Raw genomic sequence first — 22,790 nt, forward strand, 5'->3', positions numbered from 1 at the left:
GCTTCTACCTTACAATAAAAATTTAATGGATGAGGAGTTCCTTCTTATGGATGAGCAAAGAAAGTGGTTTCTTGAGATGGAATCTATGCCTGGTGAAGATGCTGTGAAGGTTGTTGAAATGACAACAAGGAATTTAGAATATTACATTAATTTAGTTGATAAAGCAGTGGCAGGGTTTGAGAGGATTGACTCCAATTTTGAAAGAGGTTCGATTGTAGGTAAAATGCTATCAAGCAGTGTCACATGCTACAGAGAAATTGTTCATGAAGGAGTCAATTGATGCAGCAAGCTTCACTGTGGTTTTATTTTAGGAAACTGCCACAGCCACCCCAACCTTTAGCAACCACCACTGTGATCAGTCAGCAGCTGTCAACATTGAGACAAGACCCTCTACCAGCAAAAAGATTATGACTGGCTGAAGATAATTAGCATTCTTTAGCAACAAAGTACTTTTATTTATTTTTTATTTTTTTAAAAGATTTATTTATTTTAAAGAGAGAGAGAGAGAGAGTGTGTGTGGGGAAGGGCAAAGGGAGAGAGAAACTTTAGTAGACGCCTCTCTGAGTTCGGAGCCTGACGCTGGACTTGATGTTGCGATGCCTAGATCATGACCTGAGCTGAAACCGAGTTGGACGCTTAACCAACTGTGCCACCTAGGGGCCCCAGAAACAATGTACTTTTAAATTAAGGGATGCACACTGTTGTTGTTATTGTTGTTGTTTTTTTAAAGACATACTGCACACTTAACAGACTACAGTATAGTATAAACATAATTTTTATATGCACTGAGAAACTAAAACAACTCATTTGACTTGCTTTACTGAGATACTCACTTTATTGTGGTGGTCTGGAACTGATTTGCTATATTTCCAAGGTATGCCTGTAGTTAATTTGAAAACTATTTCTGTAAAAGATCTGACTAAATAAGAAAAATGGGTTAACTATTTTGAAGCTGAAATAATCCATCAGTATATGTCATCTACTTATTTTTAAAAGCACATAGGAAAAAAGGCATAGGGTTAAAAGTGACATTACTGTTTATATCCTTTCAGCCCTCTCTGAGTGCACACACATATTCGGATATGTACATACAATTTTCCGTAAACAGTGTGACAAGGTGTCTAGGTTAGGGTCCTGGCAGGAAACACATGGCACACTCAGGAATGGTATGCTTGAAGACAGTTTTGTGAAGTGTTCATAAACAAAAGTTTGGGAAGCTTTAAAGAAAATAGAAAGGGATGTACTGTAGAACCAGCGGCTATAGGAAGCTATTACCACCTCTAGACCTGAAGGGGCAAAGAGAGAGAGTAGTAACTGGAACCCAAGAAGAAGCTGTGGCTATGTGGAATGAGCTGTGACCTTCTGCTCAGCGCAAGCTTGAGGAGACGAGAGCAGAAATGGCCAAAATGTGGCTCAGCAGAGAAGGAAAAGAAATATCCTGACCTTTCTCTTCTCCTTCCATTTGATCTCCTGTTGGTGCTTTCCAAAGACCAAATCCAATTAGAAGCCATTGAGAAGGGTACCTGGTTGATGCAGTCTATAGAAGTTGGCCTCCCAGGGTACACATCAGAGTGGAAAAGGGCAGAGAGTGACTATACATCTATATAGTTCTAGCTTTGCATGGTTCTGATATATACAACTCTCAGTTACCACTGTTTTGTTAAATTACACCAGTCTTCTAACAGCATGGTTCAAATTCCAGTCATCATGGTATATTAACTATGAGTAATTGCATAAAATACAAACTTCACTGCTAGCTCTCCAGTCCACAGATCATTCTGCAAATAACAGCTGTTCATCATGTTCAGTGATCAATCATGTCACTTCTTTCAAAGTCTGTCAGTGATTGGTCACTGCACACGTTATTAGTTCATACAGACAGCAACGTGTGTAGTTGTGTTGCCTCCTTGTCTCCCACTAATGAACCCATGTGACATTTTACAAAAGCAGATAACTGAAAGAGGGAACTGGCCAACAAAGATGAAAGTAACACAAAGAAAAACAGAACTCCATAAGTGAAATCTGAATAGAATGTACGTGGAGTCATAGAAATAATAGCTGACCATGGTGACGTGGCCCTATTTGAGAAACTCCAGATATGCAGCCAGAGGAACTGGCTAGTAACATCTAGTAAAGATGAACTTATTGATGTGAACAAGGGAAGTAGTTGTGATGGAAAGGATGAAGATATCTCAGAGGAAGTGACAACGGCAAAATACTTCACATTAAAGGAACTCTTGCAGATATTTCATGACACTGCAAGTACAAAGGATAATGTGTGGGAAGCTCTCTGAACTTAGGAAGTAGTATGGTAATTCACCAAAGCATAGGAGAGATGGTCACTCCATACTGAAAGTTATATGACTAGAAGAAGAGCAGCACTGTTCAAATTACTCTTGCTAAGTTTTCTTACAAAGGAATAATTATTGAATTCTCAGTATTGTAATATTTTAAATTATAATGTACTAAATATTAGTTTTCTGTTTTTTTGTTTGACAAATTTTAAAGGTCATAGAATAATCCTACCCCCCCCAACACTGCTTTGCAATTTAGTTTGTACGGTTATTTTTATGGTCCTACACAACTGTGCAAAGCAAGGACTGTCTGTATTGTGTTTTCCAGTGACTGATTAACATTTTATAATATGGACAAAAGCATTATTTAATGGAAATTTTTTTTTTGCATTTTTTTCTACCGCTATAAACAATGCTGGAATAAATATCCTTATAGCATCTTTTTTTATGGACCTGTATTCTTAGGACAAATTCTAACAATGATGGGTCAGAGGCTATGCACCTTCACATTTTGCTATGTGCTGCTAACCTTCCTTCCAGACAGGCTGGCTGAGTGCCAGTTTACTTCACCAACAGTGCCTCCAAGTTTCCAGTTCTCCGTCCCTGTCTTATCATCATTGCCAGTGATATCTCATTGGTGTTTCAATTTGATTGCCAGAGAAGTTGAAAATCTTGAGGAGATAAAGTTTTAAAAAGTTATTGGAAAGAGAGTTCCCTAAAGATTACTCATGTTGTAAGTAGACAGAGCATTTACTTGCTCTGGGGACATAATGACATCTTGATCTATTAAAAACAGCAGCAGCCACCGGTCCATCTCCCTGAGCAGCAATTTAGAGTCTGGTGGTTCGTTTTAATTAAGCAAAACAAACAAACGATTTGAGGAAAGAGTGTACAAAAAAGTGGTAAGACTTTGCAAACTGGCGGCTATCACTCTTTGCCAGATGGCTTGTTTTTAAAGGCCTCTGGGTCACACTTTGGTCTTTCAACTAAATATATACATACATGATCAGATTTAAATGAACACAATATACTGTCAAATGTGAATGTAAAAATAAACTCCTGTGTTAAAACATTTTATCCTGGGCTTATTATTAAGTTTCATCCCTCAACTACCAAAATTAATGTTGTATTTTCTCTACAATTAGTGCCAAAGCCAGTATCACTGAGTCTGTAACTGCAGCCTTAAAAAAAGGACCAGGCTGATGCATGCAAAGGAATATGTTAATGGTCTAAATACTTCCAGATATGTCAATTATATCTCAATAAAGCTAGAAGAATAAAGAACTCCCTCCCCCTTAAAACCACCTTCCAGAGTGCTTGCAAGAGTTTATTTGCTGAAAAATATATCAATTTATAAGTAGTATCAGGCACAAGCCACGTATTCATCGTTTTGCTATGAATATGGGGCTACAAAAAGTTTAAGATGTGTCCCTGCCCTTAGCATTAATAATACCTGTTCAGAGAATATATTTTATATGCATAGAACTACAAAGGAGCTTTTACCTGTGTCTCTCATTTAGTCTCCACAATCCTGCAAGGTAGGAATTAACTACTATGCAGATGAGGAGATCTGAGACTCAATTACACACCTATTTCCTGTCAGGACTGAACTCAAAGTTTTCTAATTCCCCTTTCCTACACCAAATTGTTTAAGAGATCCAGTGGAAGAAACAACAGGAATGAAAAGTAACAAGAATTTTAGACGAAACTTAGGTATAAAACCATATGGTCTTAATAGTGAGGTGGTATACGTTTTCTACAGGTTGAATAGCCTGGGGTATAGTCAGTTGGACAGATCAACATTTAGAAGATCCTAACCAACCTTGGGAGTAAAAGAACCATTCTTCTAAGTGTGTGGGATCTTGGGAGACAGATGCAGGTGTGGAAAAGGAAGGGTTGAAGGAGCTTTGCCAGGGTCCTGTGAGATAAAAACATTTTATGGCTGAGCAAAGGGAAGGAATGACAGATGCAGCTTGTCTGAAAGGTCAGAACATCCACGGCCATACCACCCTGAACGCGCCCAGTCTCGTCTGAAAGGTCAGAACATCAAGGGGCAGGTGGTGTGGCTTCTGCTGTACTGACTAGGTAACATATCACACAGTTGAACAAAGGGCTACTCTGACTGAGTTAACCATAGTCCTTTGTGCTTGGTGTCGACATGTGGAACAGAGTGGCAAAATAAAAATGTTTGTTTTAAACAGGGTCTATTGGATTTTTGAGAAACTGAAGCCACCAGATAACAAATACAACCCAAAATCTAGAGAAATCCTCAAATGCCAGCAGGATGAATTAAAACATAAATTAGGGGAATGTTGTATTTTCTCTACAATTAGTGCCAAAGCCAGTATCACTGAGTCTGTAACAGCAGCCTTAAAAAAAGGACCAGGCTGATGCATGCAAAGGAATATGTTAATGGTCTAAATACTTCCAGATATGTCAATTATATCTCAATAAAGCTAGAAGAATAAAGAACTCCCTCCCCCTTAAAACCACCTTCCAGAGCGCTTGCAAGAGTTTATTTGCTGAAAAATATATTCTTACATGACCCATCTGTATAGTAGTGTACTATACAGAAACATTTACTTCAAGGAAAAAGAAATTTAAAAGTCTTGAACTCATGTTTCAGCCCGACTTAAAAGTTTTATTTCATAAAGTGCTCTTAACTATAAATAAGTTACAGAGAAAAAAGAAATCTGAAATATAGGAAGTTATGCAGTACAAGAGATGGTCCATGGCAAAAGCCTCAAAACAAATTTGACTCTATTCTAGAACCCTTTGTTGCTCCATGCAACAGCCAAAGAGAACTTCCTGTGGAGCCTGCTACCCTCAGCCACTGCAAAAGCCAACTGGGCAATAATTCAGAATGAAAACTACTGTGCTAGGAGATACCATTACTCATTGTTCATATGTTATTTTCTTCTTTCATATTATAATCGTCCTCCTCCTGATGGTCCATAGGGTTTACATGTGATAACTCCTTCTATGTGAACACATGTCAAGAACAAAAACAAAACCAGGCAAAAATATCATGTAGGACAGTATGATAAAACATTTACTGAAAACATAAATGATGGCATAACTCCCACCAAAGAATATGTGAACAAAAATAGGCATAAATGAGTTAAGAACTAATTAGAAACCTAAGAAATAAAACAAGTACACTGAAAAAAATGCAATAAATGGGGTTAATTTTAGAGTAGGCATATTTGAGGAGTAATTAAATAAATTAGGAGATAACATTGAAGAACTCAATCAGAACACAAAACAGAGACAAAGATGAAAAATATGAGAATACTTAGAGACCTAACAGAATAGTTAGAGGCCCAAATTTAGCCAACTGGAGTTAAAAAAAAATGGAGCAAATGGTAAAGAAGCAATATTGAAGAGATACTTGCTGAGAAGTTTTCATAATTGAAAAATAGATGTGGGTCTTAGACAAAGCACATTCATTACTAAGCAAGATGAATAACTGTTGAACAGTTCACAAATTGGTAGAATATCAAAGATAGAGAGGCAATGTAAAAGCTTCCAAGGAAAGAGGCTAGATTATCTACAAAGGAAAAACAATTATACTGACAGTAAATTGTTCACAGGCAACAAGAGAATTTAATGATGTAATATTTTAAGAAAAGTAACTGCCAACCTAGAATTTTATACTGAGCCAAACTATCATTCAAGAGGACAGGACATTTTAGCATTTATAATCAACAGGCTCTAACCTACAGAAATACTAAAGGGAAGAATACTAAACAATACTAAATACTAAAGAAGAAAAATGAACCCAGATGAAATGTACAGATATAAAAAATGGCACAAAACTTGATAAAAATAAGTCCGTATATTAACTACAGACTGTAAAAAAAGAAAAAACTAGGGAAAAAAACCTTAAAGAAAGCAGAAGGAAGGAAAATGATACAAGAGCAGAAATTAATGAACAACAACAACAAAAAAACCAAACAGAGAGGATCAATAGGATCAAAAGCTAAAGATATTAGTTGAAGAGATTTAAAAAACAGATAAATGTCTAGTAAGACCTTAATGATTAAAGAAAGAGAAAAAAGGTAAAAGAAGATGAAGTTAAATTTTTTTAAAACCCTAAGAGAATACTGTGAACCTTATCCCAATATAAAACTTTCTATCTCAAACATTTTCTTTCTTTTTTTAAAAGATTTTATTTATGTATTTACTTATTTATTTAGAGACAGCATGAGCAGGGGGAGGGGCAGGAGGAGAGGGAAAGAGAATCTCAAGCAGACTTCACACTGAGTGCAGAGCCTGACTGGGAGCTCGATCTCATGACCCTGAGATCATGACCTAAGCCAAAATCAAGTCAGACACTTGACCAGCTGAGCCACCCAGGCACCCCTCAAATAAATCTTTTCAAAAATCAGAGGCTGATATGCCATCAATATCCAAACTGGAGAAAAAATATAAAAGAGAAATCAATGGCTATAAACAGAGACATAAAATCCTTAAATATAAAATAGTAAATATAAGTGGACTATAAAAGTTAAGAATGTACATTATAGTCTCTAGAGCAACCACTAAAAAACAATACAAAGAAGTTCAATTAAAATACAAATAGGAAAGTGAAATACTAAAAAATATTTAAAGTCGTTAAAAAAAAAGACAAGCAGAAAAACAGGAACAAAAAACAGAAGAGGCAAGTAGGAAACATCAAATGGTAGATACAAATCTAATCATATAAACATTAAATCCCATATTACCATATTATATTAAATCTTTTGGGATAAACTTTCCAATTAAAAGGTAGAGATTGTTAGAATGTATAAACGAGACCCAACTATATGCTGTCTGTAAGAAACCCACTAAACACAAATACAGGTGGGCTGAAGGTAAATGATAAAAAAAGATATGTGCAAACAATAAGCACAAGAAGATGTTAACAGCCATATTAAGATTAGATAAAACAGATTTTAAGAGAGAGCATTACTAGAGTTATAAAGGGACATTTCATCAGATAAAAGGGTCAATTCATCAGGAATATGCAAAAATCATCATAGTATTGTATGCCTAATAACATATACAAAGAGCTTCTAAATACTCGAACCAAAATTTTAAAGAATTAAAAGAAGAAATAGACAATTCCAAAATTTCTGCGACTCATAGAACTAGATAAAACACCCAGCAAAGATGCAAGTTCTGAACAACACTATCAACACTATTTCTATCAGTGTACTCAACAAGGACAGCATATACATCCTTTCCAGTAGTACACAGATTTACAAAGAGATGCGATGAACTAGGACACGGAACACCAAAAACTACAATAAAGATTGCAAGGGGAAATTGAAGACCCAAAAATAAATGGGATGATATTTCATATTCATGGATTGGAAGACTCAAACTGTTAAGACGACAATTCTCCTCAAACTGATCTATAGTATCAATACAATCAAAGTCAAAAGAAACTATTGGTGCAAGAATAGACAATATGGGAGTGCCTGGGTGGCGCAGTCATTAAGCGTCTGCCTTCGGCTCAGGGCGTGATCCCAGCGTTCGAGGATCGGGCCCCGCATCAGGCTCCTCCGCTGGAAGCCTGCCTCTTCCTCTCCCACTCCCCCTGCTTGTGTTCCCTCTCTTGCTGGCTGTCTCTCTCTGTCAAATAAATAAATAAAATCTTAAAAAAAAATAGACAATATGGATCAATGAAATAGAACAGAGTTTAGAAATAGACCCATACCTATACAGTCAACTCTTTTCTACAAAGGTGCTAAGGTAATTCTACAGGGAAAGGATAGTCTTTTCAACAAATGGTGCTGAATCAACTAAATATCAGTATGGTGGGGTCGGGGTGGGGGAAGACCCTTAGAAATACCATATACAGTTAACTCAAAATGGATCATAACCTAAATGTAAGAGCTCAAACTACTGAAATTATAGAAGAAAACATAAAACACTTGTGATACTGGCTGAGGCAGAGATTTCTTAAACAGATCACAAGCACAACCATAAAATTAAAAACTTTTGCTCTTTGAAAGGCAGTTATGAAAAGAAAAGGCAAGCCACAGACTGGAAGAAACTAGCTGCCAAACATACATCTGTCAGAGGGCTCATATTCAGAATATCTAGAGTTCTTCTAACTCAAGTAGAAGACAATGAACCCAATAAAAGAAATGGGCAAAAGATATGAAGACACTTCCACAAAGATATCGATACAGCCAATAAGCACATGAAAAGATGCTTAACATCATTAATCAGTAGGGAAATGCAAATTATAGCCACAATGAGATAATACTACCAATCACTACAACAGTTAAAATTAAAAAGCCTGACATTTCTAAGTGTTGGTGATGATGTGGAGCAGCTTAAATTTTCATTCCCTGCTAACAGAAATGCAAAATGGCACAACTACTTTGGAAAACAGATTGGCAGTATCTTACAAAGTTAAACATACACTTCTCATATTACTCAGAAATTTCACTCCTAAGTATCTACCTAATAGAAATGAAAACATGTCTACACAGACTTCCAAGGTTCATAGGGGCATTATTTATTATAGATTAAAATCCGGACACCACTTATATGTCCATCAACTGAACGGGTAAGTAAACTATGAAATATCTATTCTATGGAATACTACTCCTCAATAAAAAGAAATGTACTGGGGCACCTGGGTGGCTCAGTTGGTTGAACGTCCGACTCTTGATTTCGGCTCAGGTCACAGTAACGGCTCAGGTCATGATCTCAGGGTTGTGAGATTGAGCCCCAATTTGGGCTCCACACTGGGTTGTGGAGCCTGCTTAAGATTCTCTCCCCCTCTCCCTCTCTAAAAAGAAAAAAAAATACTATTAATACACACAACATGGATGAATCTCAAAAACAATGCTTAAAGAAAGAAATCAAGCACAGAAGACTATTATATTGTTCCATTTATATGGAACACTTTAGAAAAGGCAAAAAACTGTAATTAAAATAGATCTTTAGTCGCCAGAGGTGGAGACTGTCTAGAAAGATGTACTAGGAACTTGCTGGGGCAATGAAAGTGTTCTGCAGTTTGATTATGGTACAGCTTACTTCACTGTATAAAATTACCCAAATTAATCAAAATGACACACTTAAGGTGAGTGAATTTTATTGTATATATTAGCAAATTGAATTCAGTAGTACATACATACATAAAGTAGTATGTAGGGATCAAATACTATTTATTCCAGAAAAATATCAGAAATTTCTATTACTGTAATCTACCATATTCAAAACTAAAAGAAAAAAAATTGCAGCAAATACAGAAAAGTTTTTGACAAATTCAACATTCATAATAGAAACTCTTAACAAATGGAATCTTCATTAACCTGACAAAAGGCATCTATTAAAAATCTACAGAAAATACCACACTTAATCTTGAGACTTTACAGTATTTAAATTAAATTACAACCAAGAAAAAGATGGCCCCATCACCGCTTTCATTCAGCCTTCTACTTGAGGGCTCAACTAATGCAATAACATAAGAATAAGACAGAAGAGACAAAACTGCTTATCTGCCAGACACTACTCTAGATACCAAGCACTGTTCTAAGGGTTTCACGCTTTTAAAACCCCACAAAAGTCCCATGAGATAGGATTATGCAAATGAGGAAAGTTGAGGATAAGCAAATTACCCAAGGTTATATACAGCTAGTGAACAGCAAAATCAGGATGTGAATCCAGGCAGTATAGCCACAGAATACATACCTTTCACTCCTGTGCTACCCTTCTTCACATCTGTCTACTTTGAAAATACAAAACACTCAATACAAACTATAGAACTAAAAGTTCAAGTATGTTGCTGCACACACAAACATATAAAAACTGGTAACTGATAGTGTTCTTATGCCTTAGGAGCACACAACTTAAAAATTTTGGAAGAAAGATCCCATTCCCAATAGAAAAAAAAGTAGTAAGGTACTCCAGCATAAACTAAAAATTAAAAAACAATTTTCAAAGATAGTTTGAGTACCAATATATTTTACAATTAAAAAGTATGAAGAATGAAGGGATATATAATGTTCATTCACTGGAAAACTAAAGAGAAGAAAATTCCATGTCTTTCAGATTATTCTACAGATTTATGGTAATTCTATCAAAATCCCAGAATATATCAAATAAATCTGCACAACAATACTAGGTAAAGTTAATAGATAAGTATTTAGTTAAAATATAAAAACATGAAAAGGAATAAAAAACCACTGAATTCACATAATAGTCACCACTAGCATAGAAAAGAATAGGATCAGTGTGGGTACACAGGAACACCTTAACAAGTTTCCACAATGTCTTTTCCCCTAAAAAAATAAAGTATTTGAAAGCAAATATGACCATGTGAAAATTTGATAAAGCTGGGTGGCAAGTACAGGGATGACCTTTTTATCATGATCTAATCTGGTTGGCATGTTTGGAATACTTCATAATAAAAAAATTAGATAAAAAAGATCATATCAGGGACACCTGGGTTGTTCAGTAGGTTAAGTGTCTGCCTTTGGCTCAGGTCTTGATTCCAGGGTATTGCGATTGAGTCCCACATGGGGCTCCCTGCTTTGCGGGGAGCCTGCTTCTCCTCCCTCTGCCAACCACTGTGCCCCCCACCCCCTCGCTCATGCTCTCTGGCTCTCTCTCTAATAAATAAACAAAATCTTGAAAAACAAATCATATCATTCTAAAACTTTATTCTAAGTCTTTATTTTGAAAGAAGCTATGATTCTATGAATTTGAGAATAGCTTTAGGCTATTTTATTTTAGGGCCTGGGAATTAATACAGAAAAAGATGGTTAGTAGTCCACTTATTCTTGGTGTAGCTTAAATTTATTAAATAGTTTTGGAGTGCCTACTATACTCAAGATAGTCTGTAGAATATGAAGGAAAGATATAAAAATTGAGTCTCTACTTTCACAGAGGTTTAAAATCTAGATGGTGAATTAAATTAACTTTCCAAAGTAATGGGCAGATGTTCACGGTCCAGGGGCAATGTCCTACCTTTCTGACCTCCCTATTTTTCTATATTATTTTTTCTTTTCCTGTAGGAAAATATCTCAGTTTTGTTTCTGCCCATTACATGTGGTTCCCTGTAAAATTAACATTAGCATCAACCATCTAGAGGGAAAGTGTTCCTAATTGTAATTATTACACAAAAGTTTCTTTTTGGTAGGGAAAATGAGAGTGCATTTTAGTGACATTCACTAAATATTAGTACCAGTTAAAAGTCAAATAAAATTCTGCAATATTTTTAAATCTATGTGGAATAAACTATTAAGCAACCCAAGCTTTCAGCTTTAAGAATTCTATCCTCTTATACCCATCTGAACTTATTATCTCGATATGAATACATGTTATGAATATATCAGCTTTCATTTGTTTTTAGGCATTTACATAAGCTAGTTGTGTACTTTTTCTTTTTCCAAATTATAAATGTCAAGAACCAGTTACAAAATCAGACTGCCATGAAGTTACACAAAGACAACCATGACTAGCTTCAAAATTTTATTGAAATTCAAGTTAGAATTTAACAATTTAATGCAGCATTATATTGAATATCTTCTAACCAGTATTCCCACCTGCTTTACATGATTTCTGGGCACAACTTTAAAGAATTGATACTTTCTGCCTAATTTTCCACGATATGCCAATTATACATTCATTAAAACCTCAGATACTTCCCTAAAATTGTCCTTATTTCAATGTCAGAATTTAAAAAAATAAGCTCAAATATTGAAAATTTAAGACATCATAGCCACTATAATATAGAAAAGGAAAAAAAAACTTACACAATCTGAACTGTTTAAAATTGTTAACATTTATTATAGTAATGCAATATGAATTTTTAACATAACCATATGAAATTTTCATTAAAATGTTCAACTATTTCCTACTAAAGCATGTCTAAAGTTATAAAAATCTTTTTCTTTTAAAGTAACCTATAGTGAATTAATCCAAAGTAACTGTGGCACTTTAGATAAGACATTTACTCCATTGCATATTTTAAGTAGCTAAGGGATAGCCTGATCAATAGCAGGTTACTGGAAAGAATAAAAAAAAGCACAGCTTTCTTTAGGGAGTGAGTCGTTTGGGATCACGGGGGAACATTGAGGTCTGACGAACATTGTGCAATCCCAAAAACAGCATCGTCACTCGTTCCAGCCCTGGGGAAAACAAAATAATCATTAATTCCTTTTTTGAAAACCTTTCAGGGTCTTACTTATTGAAACTACCAACACAGTATTACTAGTCAACAAAATACTTCTATTATTTTGAGTTTATTTAAAATGGAACACCTGGGTGGCTTAGTTGGTTGAGAATCTGATTCTTGATTTCTGCTCAGGTCATGGTCTCAGAGTTGTAGGATCATGCCCTGAGTTGGGCTCTGTGCTGGGCGTGGAGCCTGCTTAGGATTCTCTTTCCCTTTCCCTTTGCCCCCCCCACCCCGCCCTTGTGCCCCTATGCATAGTCTCGCTATAAAATAAAGTAAAATAAGATAAAATGGACTGTTTTGGGTCTGATTCAGAAATAGAAAAATTGAAATGATGCTGTATGTGGGAAGGACTAAATGAGATATCCTTAAGTTGTCTGGATTCTGTGAACTACAAAAATCTTGTAAACATCCAAAACTTACGATTTAAACAAACACAAAAAAGCCATTTTATAAGTCTATATGTGGGGCGTCTGGGTGGCCCAGTCCATTAAGTGTCCAACTTTTGATGTTGGCTCAGGTCGTGATCTCAGGGTTGTGAGATCAAGCCCCACATCGGGCTCAGGTGCTGGGCACGGAGCCTGTTTAAGATTCTCTCTCTCTCTCCCCTCAAGCCCTCTCTTTAGGAAAAAAAAAAGTATATATACAGCATATATATACATGTTTGCCTATGTGTTTTCAAATGGGACCAGAATCTTTTTTTTTTTTTAAAGATTTTATTTATTTGACAGAGAGAGAGACAGCCAGCCAGAGAGGGAACACAGGCAGGGGGAGTGGGAGAGGAAGAAGCAGGCTCCCAGTGGAGAAGCCTAATGTGGGGCTCAATCCCAGGACTCTGGGATCATGCCCTGAGCCGAACGCAGACGCTTAACGACTGAGCCACCTAGGCACCCCATGGGACCAGAATCTTAATTATGCAGTCCAGGCAATCAAATTAAGAGTCATAAACTTGTTCAAGGAAATTTATTAATGGAAATACCAAAAATATACTGTAATTCAATAGATATGTAACATGGTGGTTCCTAGACTAAAAGATTCTAGGATACATTATTGTAAATGTTCTAAGTGCAGAAGAGACTGATTTTGACTTGTGACTTAAATATTGTATTACTGGCAAAAATTAAGATCAAATACCACCTAAGAAACAGCAGAACTAGCAAATGAAGCTTCGTGTTGCAATTTATCTATTTTACCCAAGTTGCATAAGACATGTATCACAGAAAAAAGGCAAGGTCAAAGAATATTTTTACATAGCAATGACTTAATTTTAAAGGAATGCATTTAACTTCTAAAACAGAAATAAAAATAAGACAATTAACATTTTTATTGCTATTCCTTACCCAAAAAATCTGCATATATTTGAACCTTTATTATAATAATCTAATATTAATCTTAAAATAAAAACACCATATCCCATCTTCCCTTCAATCATTAATTACCAAAAAATGAGTAGTATCTGATAACCATTCAAATGTCCTTCACAAGTATGATTAAAATTTACATTGTCAGTCACAAAAGTTTGCAAAATAGACAAAATACACATTACTGAATACTTTAAGAGAAAATAGTTGTCACTCTCCCATTAAAAATTAAACTATATATCCAATGTAGCACTGTTTGTGATAACAAAAGGCTGGTATCAATCCACATGTCCATCAGTAAGAAGCTGGTTAACAAGATTATGGTGTACCCTTTCAATGGATTAATTCTATGTAGTGTTAAAAAGAGACTGAAAAAGTCTTTAAGAAGTGATAAGGAACAGGTTACAAAATACAGTAAGTGAAAAATGCAAGGTATTGAACAATTTATATAGTATGCTACAATTTGATAAAAATTGTATTTTTAAAAGTGTATATTTTTGCATATGCAAAGATTATTTTTGCAAAGGTAAGAAGAAAACTAGAAACAATAGTTTCCTATAGGGAGGTGTATACACACTCTTCCATACCCTTTTAATTTGATAAATTTTAAAGTATTACCTATTCACCAACCCCCCCCAAAACAAACAATAAACAAAAATTTTAACAAAACTATAAACTCAGAATTCTTTTAAGAGTCTCTGATATGGACATCCAAAACTGAGCTAAACATTTACCCTTTTATTTATTTATTTTTAAAAGATTTATTTTTTTAAGAAATCTCTACACCCATTATGGTGCTCGAACTCACAACCCTGAGACCAAGAGCTGCATGCTGCACTAACTGAGCCAGCCAGGCACTCCTTACCCTTTTTAAGTCACAGAGTGGTATCTTACATATACTCTAGAAGCAGCCCTAAAAGTCAATGAAATGTTATATTACAACAAAAAGTTTAGCAGCAATCTGAGCTAACTTGAGGGAGAGCTTTAATTTGGGCTAATTAGAATGAACTCATGGATGCAGAGAGAAAACAGGATACTCAATTTATAAAGTGTTTTGCTTCTAAACTCTTCAGAGGAAAAAAATGGCTAGAAATGTATTACAATATTTTAGAACACACAAATTAGCTGTTCATTTTGTTCCCTGGAAATCAAATTTTCATTTAGTCACAACTCACTTAAAAATTTGTTATAATTCAAATTTGTACTACACTTAGCATGCATGGACTTATTTTTAAGCAGTAACAATATACAAAATTTAGTTTTTGGAGTCTAATGCTGAAGAAATTTAGTTAGAACTGAATGAAATCTGGGTTGGAAATATATTGTCATAATATTAAAAAAATATTACCAATGCCTCCGCCGGCATGAGGAGGGGCTCCAAAGCGGAAGGAATCAATGTATGCCTTAATTTTCTCCAAATCTAGAAAAAAACAAAAACAAAGTTAAATATCAAACATAATGTATCATCTTACTTGGTAGCTTAAAAAAAAGAAGGTACAAAAGCATTTACTGTTCAATAAAGATTAAAACAAATGATGATGTTTCTGAGAAGTCTTTAAAAGGTTTAAAATGTGTTGTTCTCACAATATACATTACTATCCCAAATATATTTAAGTTGTTTACCAATTCCATGATGTAAGGCTCGCTCTGTCAGCAACTGAGGATCATGTATTCTTTGAGCTCCTGATAGTATTTCTTCTCCTCTCATGAACATATCGTATGAGTTGGATTGTCTCTTCAGGGAAAAGCAAATACACAAGCACACTCTTCAAGTGACTGTCATTCTATTGCCATTACTCATGAGAAAAAAAAATCTCGTTTGCACGAAGAACAAGTCCATTTTTCCCTACAATTAATGATGCAATCTGCTCCAATAAACACAACTGTTTCTCTAAAACAAGGTTAAACTAGTGAGAGCTCAATTATAACTTCTTCCTTCCCTCTTCGCATTCTATGCTCCCCTTCTTCTACACCTTCCAATAACAAATCAGAGTACCATTTTCTAACTTGTAAAGTAGTGCTGATTCTTATTTCACTTTATCATCTGAAATATTTTCAGGTGTGATATGATTTTGGGTCATTTTTGGAACTTCAAATTATCAACAGGTGTTAGTCTTTTTAATTAAAAAAAATTTTTTTTTATTTTAACAGAAGTAAATGAAACATTAATTTACCATAGCTTAACCTATTCCCGTATCAGGTTTTAAGTTATTTTCCCTGTCTTTGGATAAACCAATGGTTCTCAAAGTATGATTCCTGGATCAGTAGCCTCAGTATTACCCAGAACTTGTTAGAAATACAAATTATCAAGCTCCCCCAAGATCAGCTAATCAGAAAGTCTGGTGAGGAGGCCCAGTCATCTGTGTTTTAAAAAGCCCCCCCAAGTGATTCTGATGCACACTGAAATTTGGGAACCACTGCAATGGAAAACAGTAAAAGGCCACAAAACACAAATTGATGAACTCTAAGAACAGAATGTTGTTTCTTAGTTCAAAGTCAACTATAATATGATGTGTTAAAATCTGCCAGCAATGATACTATTTATTATTTATATGGCATTTCTTCCTCATAAATATTCAAAAACTGACCCTTGAAAATGATTTTTAATGTAGGTTTTGGGACTAATTTTTAGAATATTCACATTTCATGGTATCATTTTGACCTGAATTGACAGAATACATATAACAATGGCCCATTAAAATTGCAAATTACTGATGAAAACCATTATTCCCACGGTACAATTTAACATAGTCACAATAAAGTTTTCCTTCTTCCCCAAAACAAGTTACTTAAAATAAAATTACTTACAGGATTTCTTGGGTCAGGCATGGTATAGAAAGGTCTTACAGCCAGTGGATATTTATCAAGAATATAAAAGTCTGTATCATACTATAAAAAATGATTAAAATTAATTTTAAAAAATTTTAACAAAAGTAAAAAGGCTAACATTTTGATAATCAACTGTCCTTTTAAGAATAAGTTTTGTTCTTCAAATTACTATAATTATACTGTATATACAATAAGTATTCTTCTTTCAAGTAATAACTGTATCCTATAGTATTCTGCCATCATGTTATATATAAATTTCTCCAATACTTAAATTGTGGGAGCTATCGACTATTCAATCATAGTTCAAATATTTGTTTTCTTCTTTTTGTTTTGGACATGTAATCTCTTTCCAATTTCTTCCCCATTGAAAACTATGTTGCAATAAACTTCTTTGAATTTCATTTCTTTTCTTTGCCAGTCGAATTCATTTACTCTTTCAGATGCAATTTGTTAAGCTTCTGTTAAATTATCCTAAATCTCTTTGGGTTTTACAAAAACGACATTAAATCTATAAATTACTTTAAGAAAAGGGACCTCTTTTACAATATTCATCTTCAAAAAAAACCTTGATTATTTTCCCAATAATTTAAATTTTTGTGCAGACATCTAAAAGAAATTTGGTAGTTTTCTTCATATGCAGACTATAATTGAGATAAATAACAATAACATGAAATTATGTCATTTTTGTTACAAAGAAATAATTACCATATGACCTAGATTTAATTTCAAAGAAACCAATCACATTTCAACTGTTTTGATGTTAAACATTTCTGCTAAAACTCAAGCGTAGAGCGAATGTCAACAGAGCTGACAAACTGGAATCCGTTCTGCTGAAACAGCATTTTAAAGGTGTAAGTATAAACTCGACACTGCAGTTTCAGAAATAGGTTAGCTCCCCAGTCAATTTTGAGTGCAGCCAGCAGGAGGAGCTCAAGGACTGTTTTCATTCATACACAATTCTCTTAATTTCTTGGAAGACCACACTAAGTTCAGCTTTTATCTGCTTTGGAGTTTTAGAAAATGAGATAGGAAAGTAGCTTTCACAAAAGAGGCCGAAAAGAAACTCACTCACCTTCAAGTCCCATGAGTCATCAGGGGTACTCAAGGAAGCCCATTTCTAAATAATTTCAAATCATCTGATTGTTTCTGACTAATCTGACAGTCTGACACAGAAAGACCTCAGTACAACTTAGTATAAAAATTGGATACTGAGCTAATCAAACTGACTGAGCAAGGCCTGTCTGAATATATTTTATTTTTCTAAGAATTAAAAAAAAATATTGTTCCCTGTGTTTTTTAATTTGTTCTCGTATCTTACCATTCTGTAAGATTATTCCCCCTGCAACTGTTCTTTAGTACCAGAATATGTTTCAAATTTAGAAAAAGAAATCCAGCATGCACAAGAGTCCTACCTTTTCCTTTACCAAACGACCCAACAGTTTTTCATTTGGTGTACTGAAAACCAAAAACAAAGACAAAAACAAAACCCCCCATGAAATTAGGTGTTTGAAGATCAAATAGCAACCTAAAGAGTTTTAAGTTAATAAGGCCCCTCTTATTTGAGGTTCTCAAAGGATAAAAAATTTGGTAAAAATACATAGTTGTCTATCCTGCTCCTTTTTTAAAAGGCAAGTTCAGTGACAACATTTAGTAGTTGCTGCTCAAAAATATTTAAATAAAACAATAAACAGATGTAGTAATTCATAGATTCAGAAATAACATGGATGAAATAATTTCCTACAATTATATATAATTAAAGTTCACTATAGCAACAAAGGCTATTCTTGCCATTAAAGTGGTTCTACTTCAAGATGATCTCTCCTTTTGTTACTCTTTATCAAAGGTTTATAAAACAAAAATTGGTATTTTCAAGTCTTTACAATGTAATAGTGTTTCTATGCTAAGAGGCTGTTACTTTAGCTTCTATCTTTGGTAAGAACAACTGCCAAAATACTTAAGAAAATATTGCTCAGCTTAAAATTATTATAGAATTTATAGTTTGCCTTAAAAACGTAATCTAGCACTGAAGGAGATGCTTAAAACCATAAATGTATACTTTTGTTAAGCAAAAATAAAGGGTTTTGAGCAAAATATGCTTAAAAAGAGCCGTAAAAAAGACAATAACCACTCCTTTCAATCCTATAGCCATACAAATTATTGTGAGGGCTTAAATATTTTAATTTAAGAACCTCTGAGAAAAATATAAGTACCGTAGATAGTAATTTATTAAACCACATAATTTATTCAAAATTATAAGTTATATGATCTGAATTTAGATAACATAATACTATATAACAAATAAAGAACAGATATTTTTATAATTTTTGGAGATATTAATTTTATGCCCTAATCCTGTGTGCGGATGGATTAAGACTGCCGTATACCCTAACACCACTGATTTTAGAAAGAGAGGTAAGATATTAGATGATAAAAATCACAGCCTAAAGTCCCTATATATTCTTTAAAGTGTTACAAATATGGGGGTGTGGTAGGGTCAAAAATGGTGTTTATAAACAAAACTATCAAAGCTCAGGCAAACCACATTAAACACAATATTTTATTTCACATCACACATTAAACAAAATAGCATCATACTATATACCGAAGTTAATAAAACTGAAGTTTATCAGTTGGGTGGAAAAAATCATCATTCATTAATATACTCATTCATTCTTATCTTAAATGTAATTACTAAAGTTTAAAAAAATCACAAAGTCAAACCTCAGATCTTCTTCATCTCCCATTTCGATTCCAGCTTCCCTAAGCATAGCCAATGCTTCACAATACTCGAGTCTTAAAGTTGGCTCCAAAAATTTGAATGGCTCACATGGGAATTGTTTATTCACTGTCTGAATTTCAGTTTGAAACCTATTTGTACAATGACAGAGTTAATAAAAAAAAAGTGTCATGTTCTCCCCACAAGAGGTCACTGTGGCAACATATAAACATAATTTTTTTTTTAAGATTTTATTTATTTATTTGACAGAGAGAGAGACAGCCAGCGAGAGAGGGAATACAAGCAGGGGGAGTGGGAGAGGAAGAAGCAGGCTCCCAGCGGAGCAGGGAGCCCGATGTTGGGGTCAATCCCAGGACCCTGGGATCACGCCCTGAGCCAAAGGCAGACACTTAAACAACTGAGCCACCCAGGCTCCCCCAAAGTAACAACATTTTTAACATTTCACAGGAGTCACTGTATGTGCAATGATGAGGAAAGGGCAATCTGTGTAGGTTCAGGGGTGGCAACAGCTTCATGGTCAGTCAAGTGCCTTTTCCAGCTGAACTACTCAGACCCGCGGACCCTCCTAGCTATCTGGGGAACCCATTCCCTAACGGCCGGCTGACATGGACCCAAGAGTCTACTCTACATACTATTAGTTCTATGTGTTCCACTGATAACAATCTTAAAATTAAAAAAAAAAAATCTTAAAATTCAGAGGTAACGCAAAAGGAAATGCTTTTATCTTATTTATTTTTTTGGGGGGGAGGCAGAGGGAAAGGGAGAAAGAGAATCTTAAGCAAGCTCCATGCCCAGTGCCAAGCCGGATGCAGGGCTCAATCTCACAACCCTGAGATCATGACCTGACCCAAAATCAAGAGCTGGACACTTAACCAACTGAGCCACCCAGGCATCCCTAAAAAGAAATGCTTTTAGAGAAAGTTATTTTGTGTAATATCAGCCTCAATAGGAAAATCGCCTTAGAGACTTTCAGGCTCTTTTGTAGTAGTAGAAACAGCTAAGAAAAAATATCTGGTAGGTATTGAGTAACTAGCTATGTCACATAAAATCATCCTTTGAATCTGTGTATGCACCAGGAAAAAGTGTTATCAAGAAATTATTTACATCAATGATGAAATTTAAATGCTCAAAATATTTAACACCTTTGTTAGTCTCCTCTTATTTTGTCACCACAGTGGCATTAAAGGATTAAAAACTTGATAACTCATATCAGCTAACACTGTAATATAAAATACCCATTTTAAGAGGTATTAAAAAGAACTGATTTTTAATCCTTTAACAACACTTGTTATCCTCAAGGTAAACCAAATTAATGAATACTTGTCTTATCTTCCCCCATTCCCATTATACTGTAAGTCTGTGAGTACCAATTTCCCATTTTAATAACCACTATAGTACAGTGTCTAGCCTTTAAACAGCAGGCATAAGGCAAATGTTAACGGTATTGAATTGTGGAAGATCACATTTTAGTAAAATTTAAAAAGTATTATTTTTGCCACTTATGGATGAAATGATAGCTGGGATTTGCTTCAAAATAATAGGGGGTGGGAGAAATGGGTAAACAAAATTGGCCATGGGTTAACAATGGCTGAAATTGGGTGATGAGTACATGAGGGTTCATTAGGCTAGTCTCTATTTTGTATGTGCCTTGCAATTTTACAAAATTAGTAGAACTGAAAAAGTGTGTTTATATTCCATGAAAACAGTAGAAACGAAAACATTATCATTTCCTGATTAGTCTTCTTAAAGACTTTCACAGGAGCAATAAAAGTTAGCCATTGATTTATTCAAATCTTGCTATAAGAAGGGTTAGGAAGATCCTAATAACTGATTTCTAAATTGCCTTTCTTTACTTTGGCTATTAACCCAATCACATCTATCAATATTTTAAAATACATTTGTCTATTATTCTTCTATGAGAGATAAGTACTAAGGATAAACATGAGAGGTACATGACATAAGCCAAGTAACCCAACTTACAACAGACAGAGAAACTTAAAATTCCTAAATGACTTACAGAATATAAAAAGAAAGCTTTTATTTCTAGGTTGTCACCTTAAATCCACTTGAAAAAGTCCAGTGATGATGGTGTCTGAATCTCTAATTTGTAAACAGCGGTTTGATTAATGCACGATTAATGCTTGATCTGTTATTACAAAAACTGAAGTGGAAATTTCATATCCCAATATTATAGAGAGTAGATATCAATACCCAAAATAAATGAGCTTCAGAAACGTTCTTGAATTATAAATGTGAAAAGAAAATGACAAAAGCTCTGTTCCTTCACTGTAGTTTCAAAGGATGTTTTATTTTATAAGGAAACATTAGTTGTTCCATAGACTATCTGAATGAAAGTTGCTTAAAATAAATGGTATTGAAATGTTTCAGAGAACAGGGGTTTAAAAAAAAAGGCTGTCTACAATTAGCTAGTCATCAATGTACCAATGCAATGCAGAGAATGCTTGGAAAATATCGGTGCTTATGCTACAAGATTTTTGTAAGATCAATGATTAATTTCTGTGTCCTTGAAATTACTCATTAGACTTGCAATGGAGTAAATAAGAGTCATAGTATTTTTGAACTCTTTTTAAGTATCAATGAAGCATATCCAAATACATCAACAATTAACAGATAAGTCAGTGGTCTTTAAATAAAAATTTCAAATACAGGCCTTTGTCAGTTATCAAAGTGCTAGATAAGTCTACTATAGCCTACTTAGTATCTAAGTACTGTCTCAAGTATGGAGAAAGGAAAAAAAGACCCTCTTGATCCTACTTGTTTTCCATTTTCTTTTCCTATTTTCTCTGTGTTAAACATCATCACAAGTAAACACCTTTCAATGACCTTTAAAGGAGAAACTATTTGCCAGTTTAGAGGGTATACGTAATGTGAACATTTTACATAATTCAATTTTCTGCACATCCCGAACATGTCTAATAATTTTCTATAAAATTTTTATCAACACATTATTATTACCACTACTAGTTTAATAATAAACTGCTAAAAAGTAACATAGGCTCTATTTCTTTCAGACATTCAGGACATAATACAAAGGAAAAAAACATAGTTAGGCTGGTTCACAATCTGGTAAACTTCCCCACCAAAATAAGGTTAACTAGCTGAAGTCCCAACTGACTTGGATCCAGAAGTACTATTTTGACTGTTCATTTTTTCACTAATTAACTATTGATCATCTAAATGGCAAGTCCTCTCCCCGTCGTATATATATGTATGTTCAATATAAACTTAGTTCACATTACATGTTTCAATTCAAGAATTACTTTATTTTTTGGGACGCCTTGGTGGCTCAGTCGTTAAGCGTCTGCCTTCGGCTCAGGTCATGATCCCGGGGTCCTGGGATCAAGCCCTGCATCAGGCCCCCTGCT

At 34.6% G+C, this 22,790-nt stretch overlaps 1 protein-coding gene across 2 annotated transcripts in view; it reads right to left on the reverse strand.

Annotated features, from left to right (window-relative positions):
- Positions 1-11,758: 11,758 nt before the first annotated feature.
- The window catches only part of DARS1 (aspartyl-tRNA synthetase 1), a 57,952-nt gene continuing 46,920 nt past the window's right edge, over positions 11,759-22,790 (reverse strand). For both annotated transcript variants that reach the window (XM_045782803.2, XM_045782811.2), the window contains 6 exons: positions 19,389-19,535; positions 18,080-18,122; positions 16,647-16,727; positions 15,462-15,573; positions 15,187-15,258; positions 11,759-12,430 (listed from right to left, as the gene is read on the reverse strand). In XM_045782803.2, the coding sequence (XP_045638759.1) occupies positions 12,339-12,430; positions 15,187-15,258; positions 15,462-15,573; positions 16,647-16,727; positions 18,080-18,122; positions 19,389-19,535 (547 nt within the window). In that variant the 3' untranslated portion in view covers positions 11,759-12,338. The remainder of the gene's footprint in view (positions 12,431-15,186; positions 15,259-15,461; positions 15,574-16,646; positions 16,728-18,079; positions 18,123-19,388; positions 19,536-22,790) is intronic.

The sequence above is a fragment of the Ursus americanus genome, chromosome 1 (assembly GCF_024610735.1).
Source record: "Ursus americanus isolate L20-20 chromosome 1, mUrsAme1.1.p, whole genome shotgun sequence".
In the NCBI taxonomy this organism is placed as follows: domain Eukaryota; kingdom Metazoa; phylum Chordata; class Mammalia; order Carnivora; family Ursidae; genus Ursus; species Ursus americanus.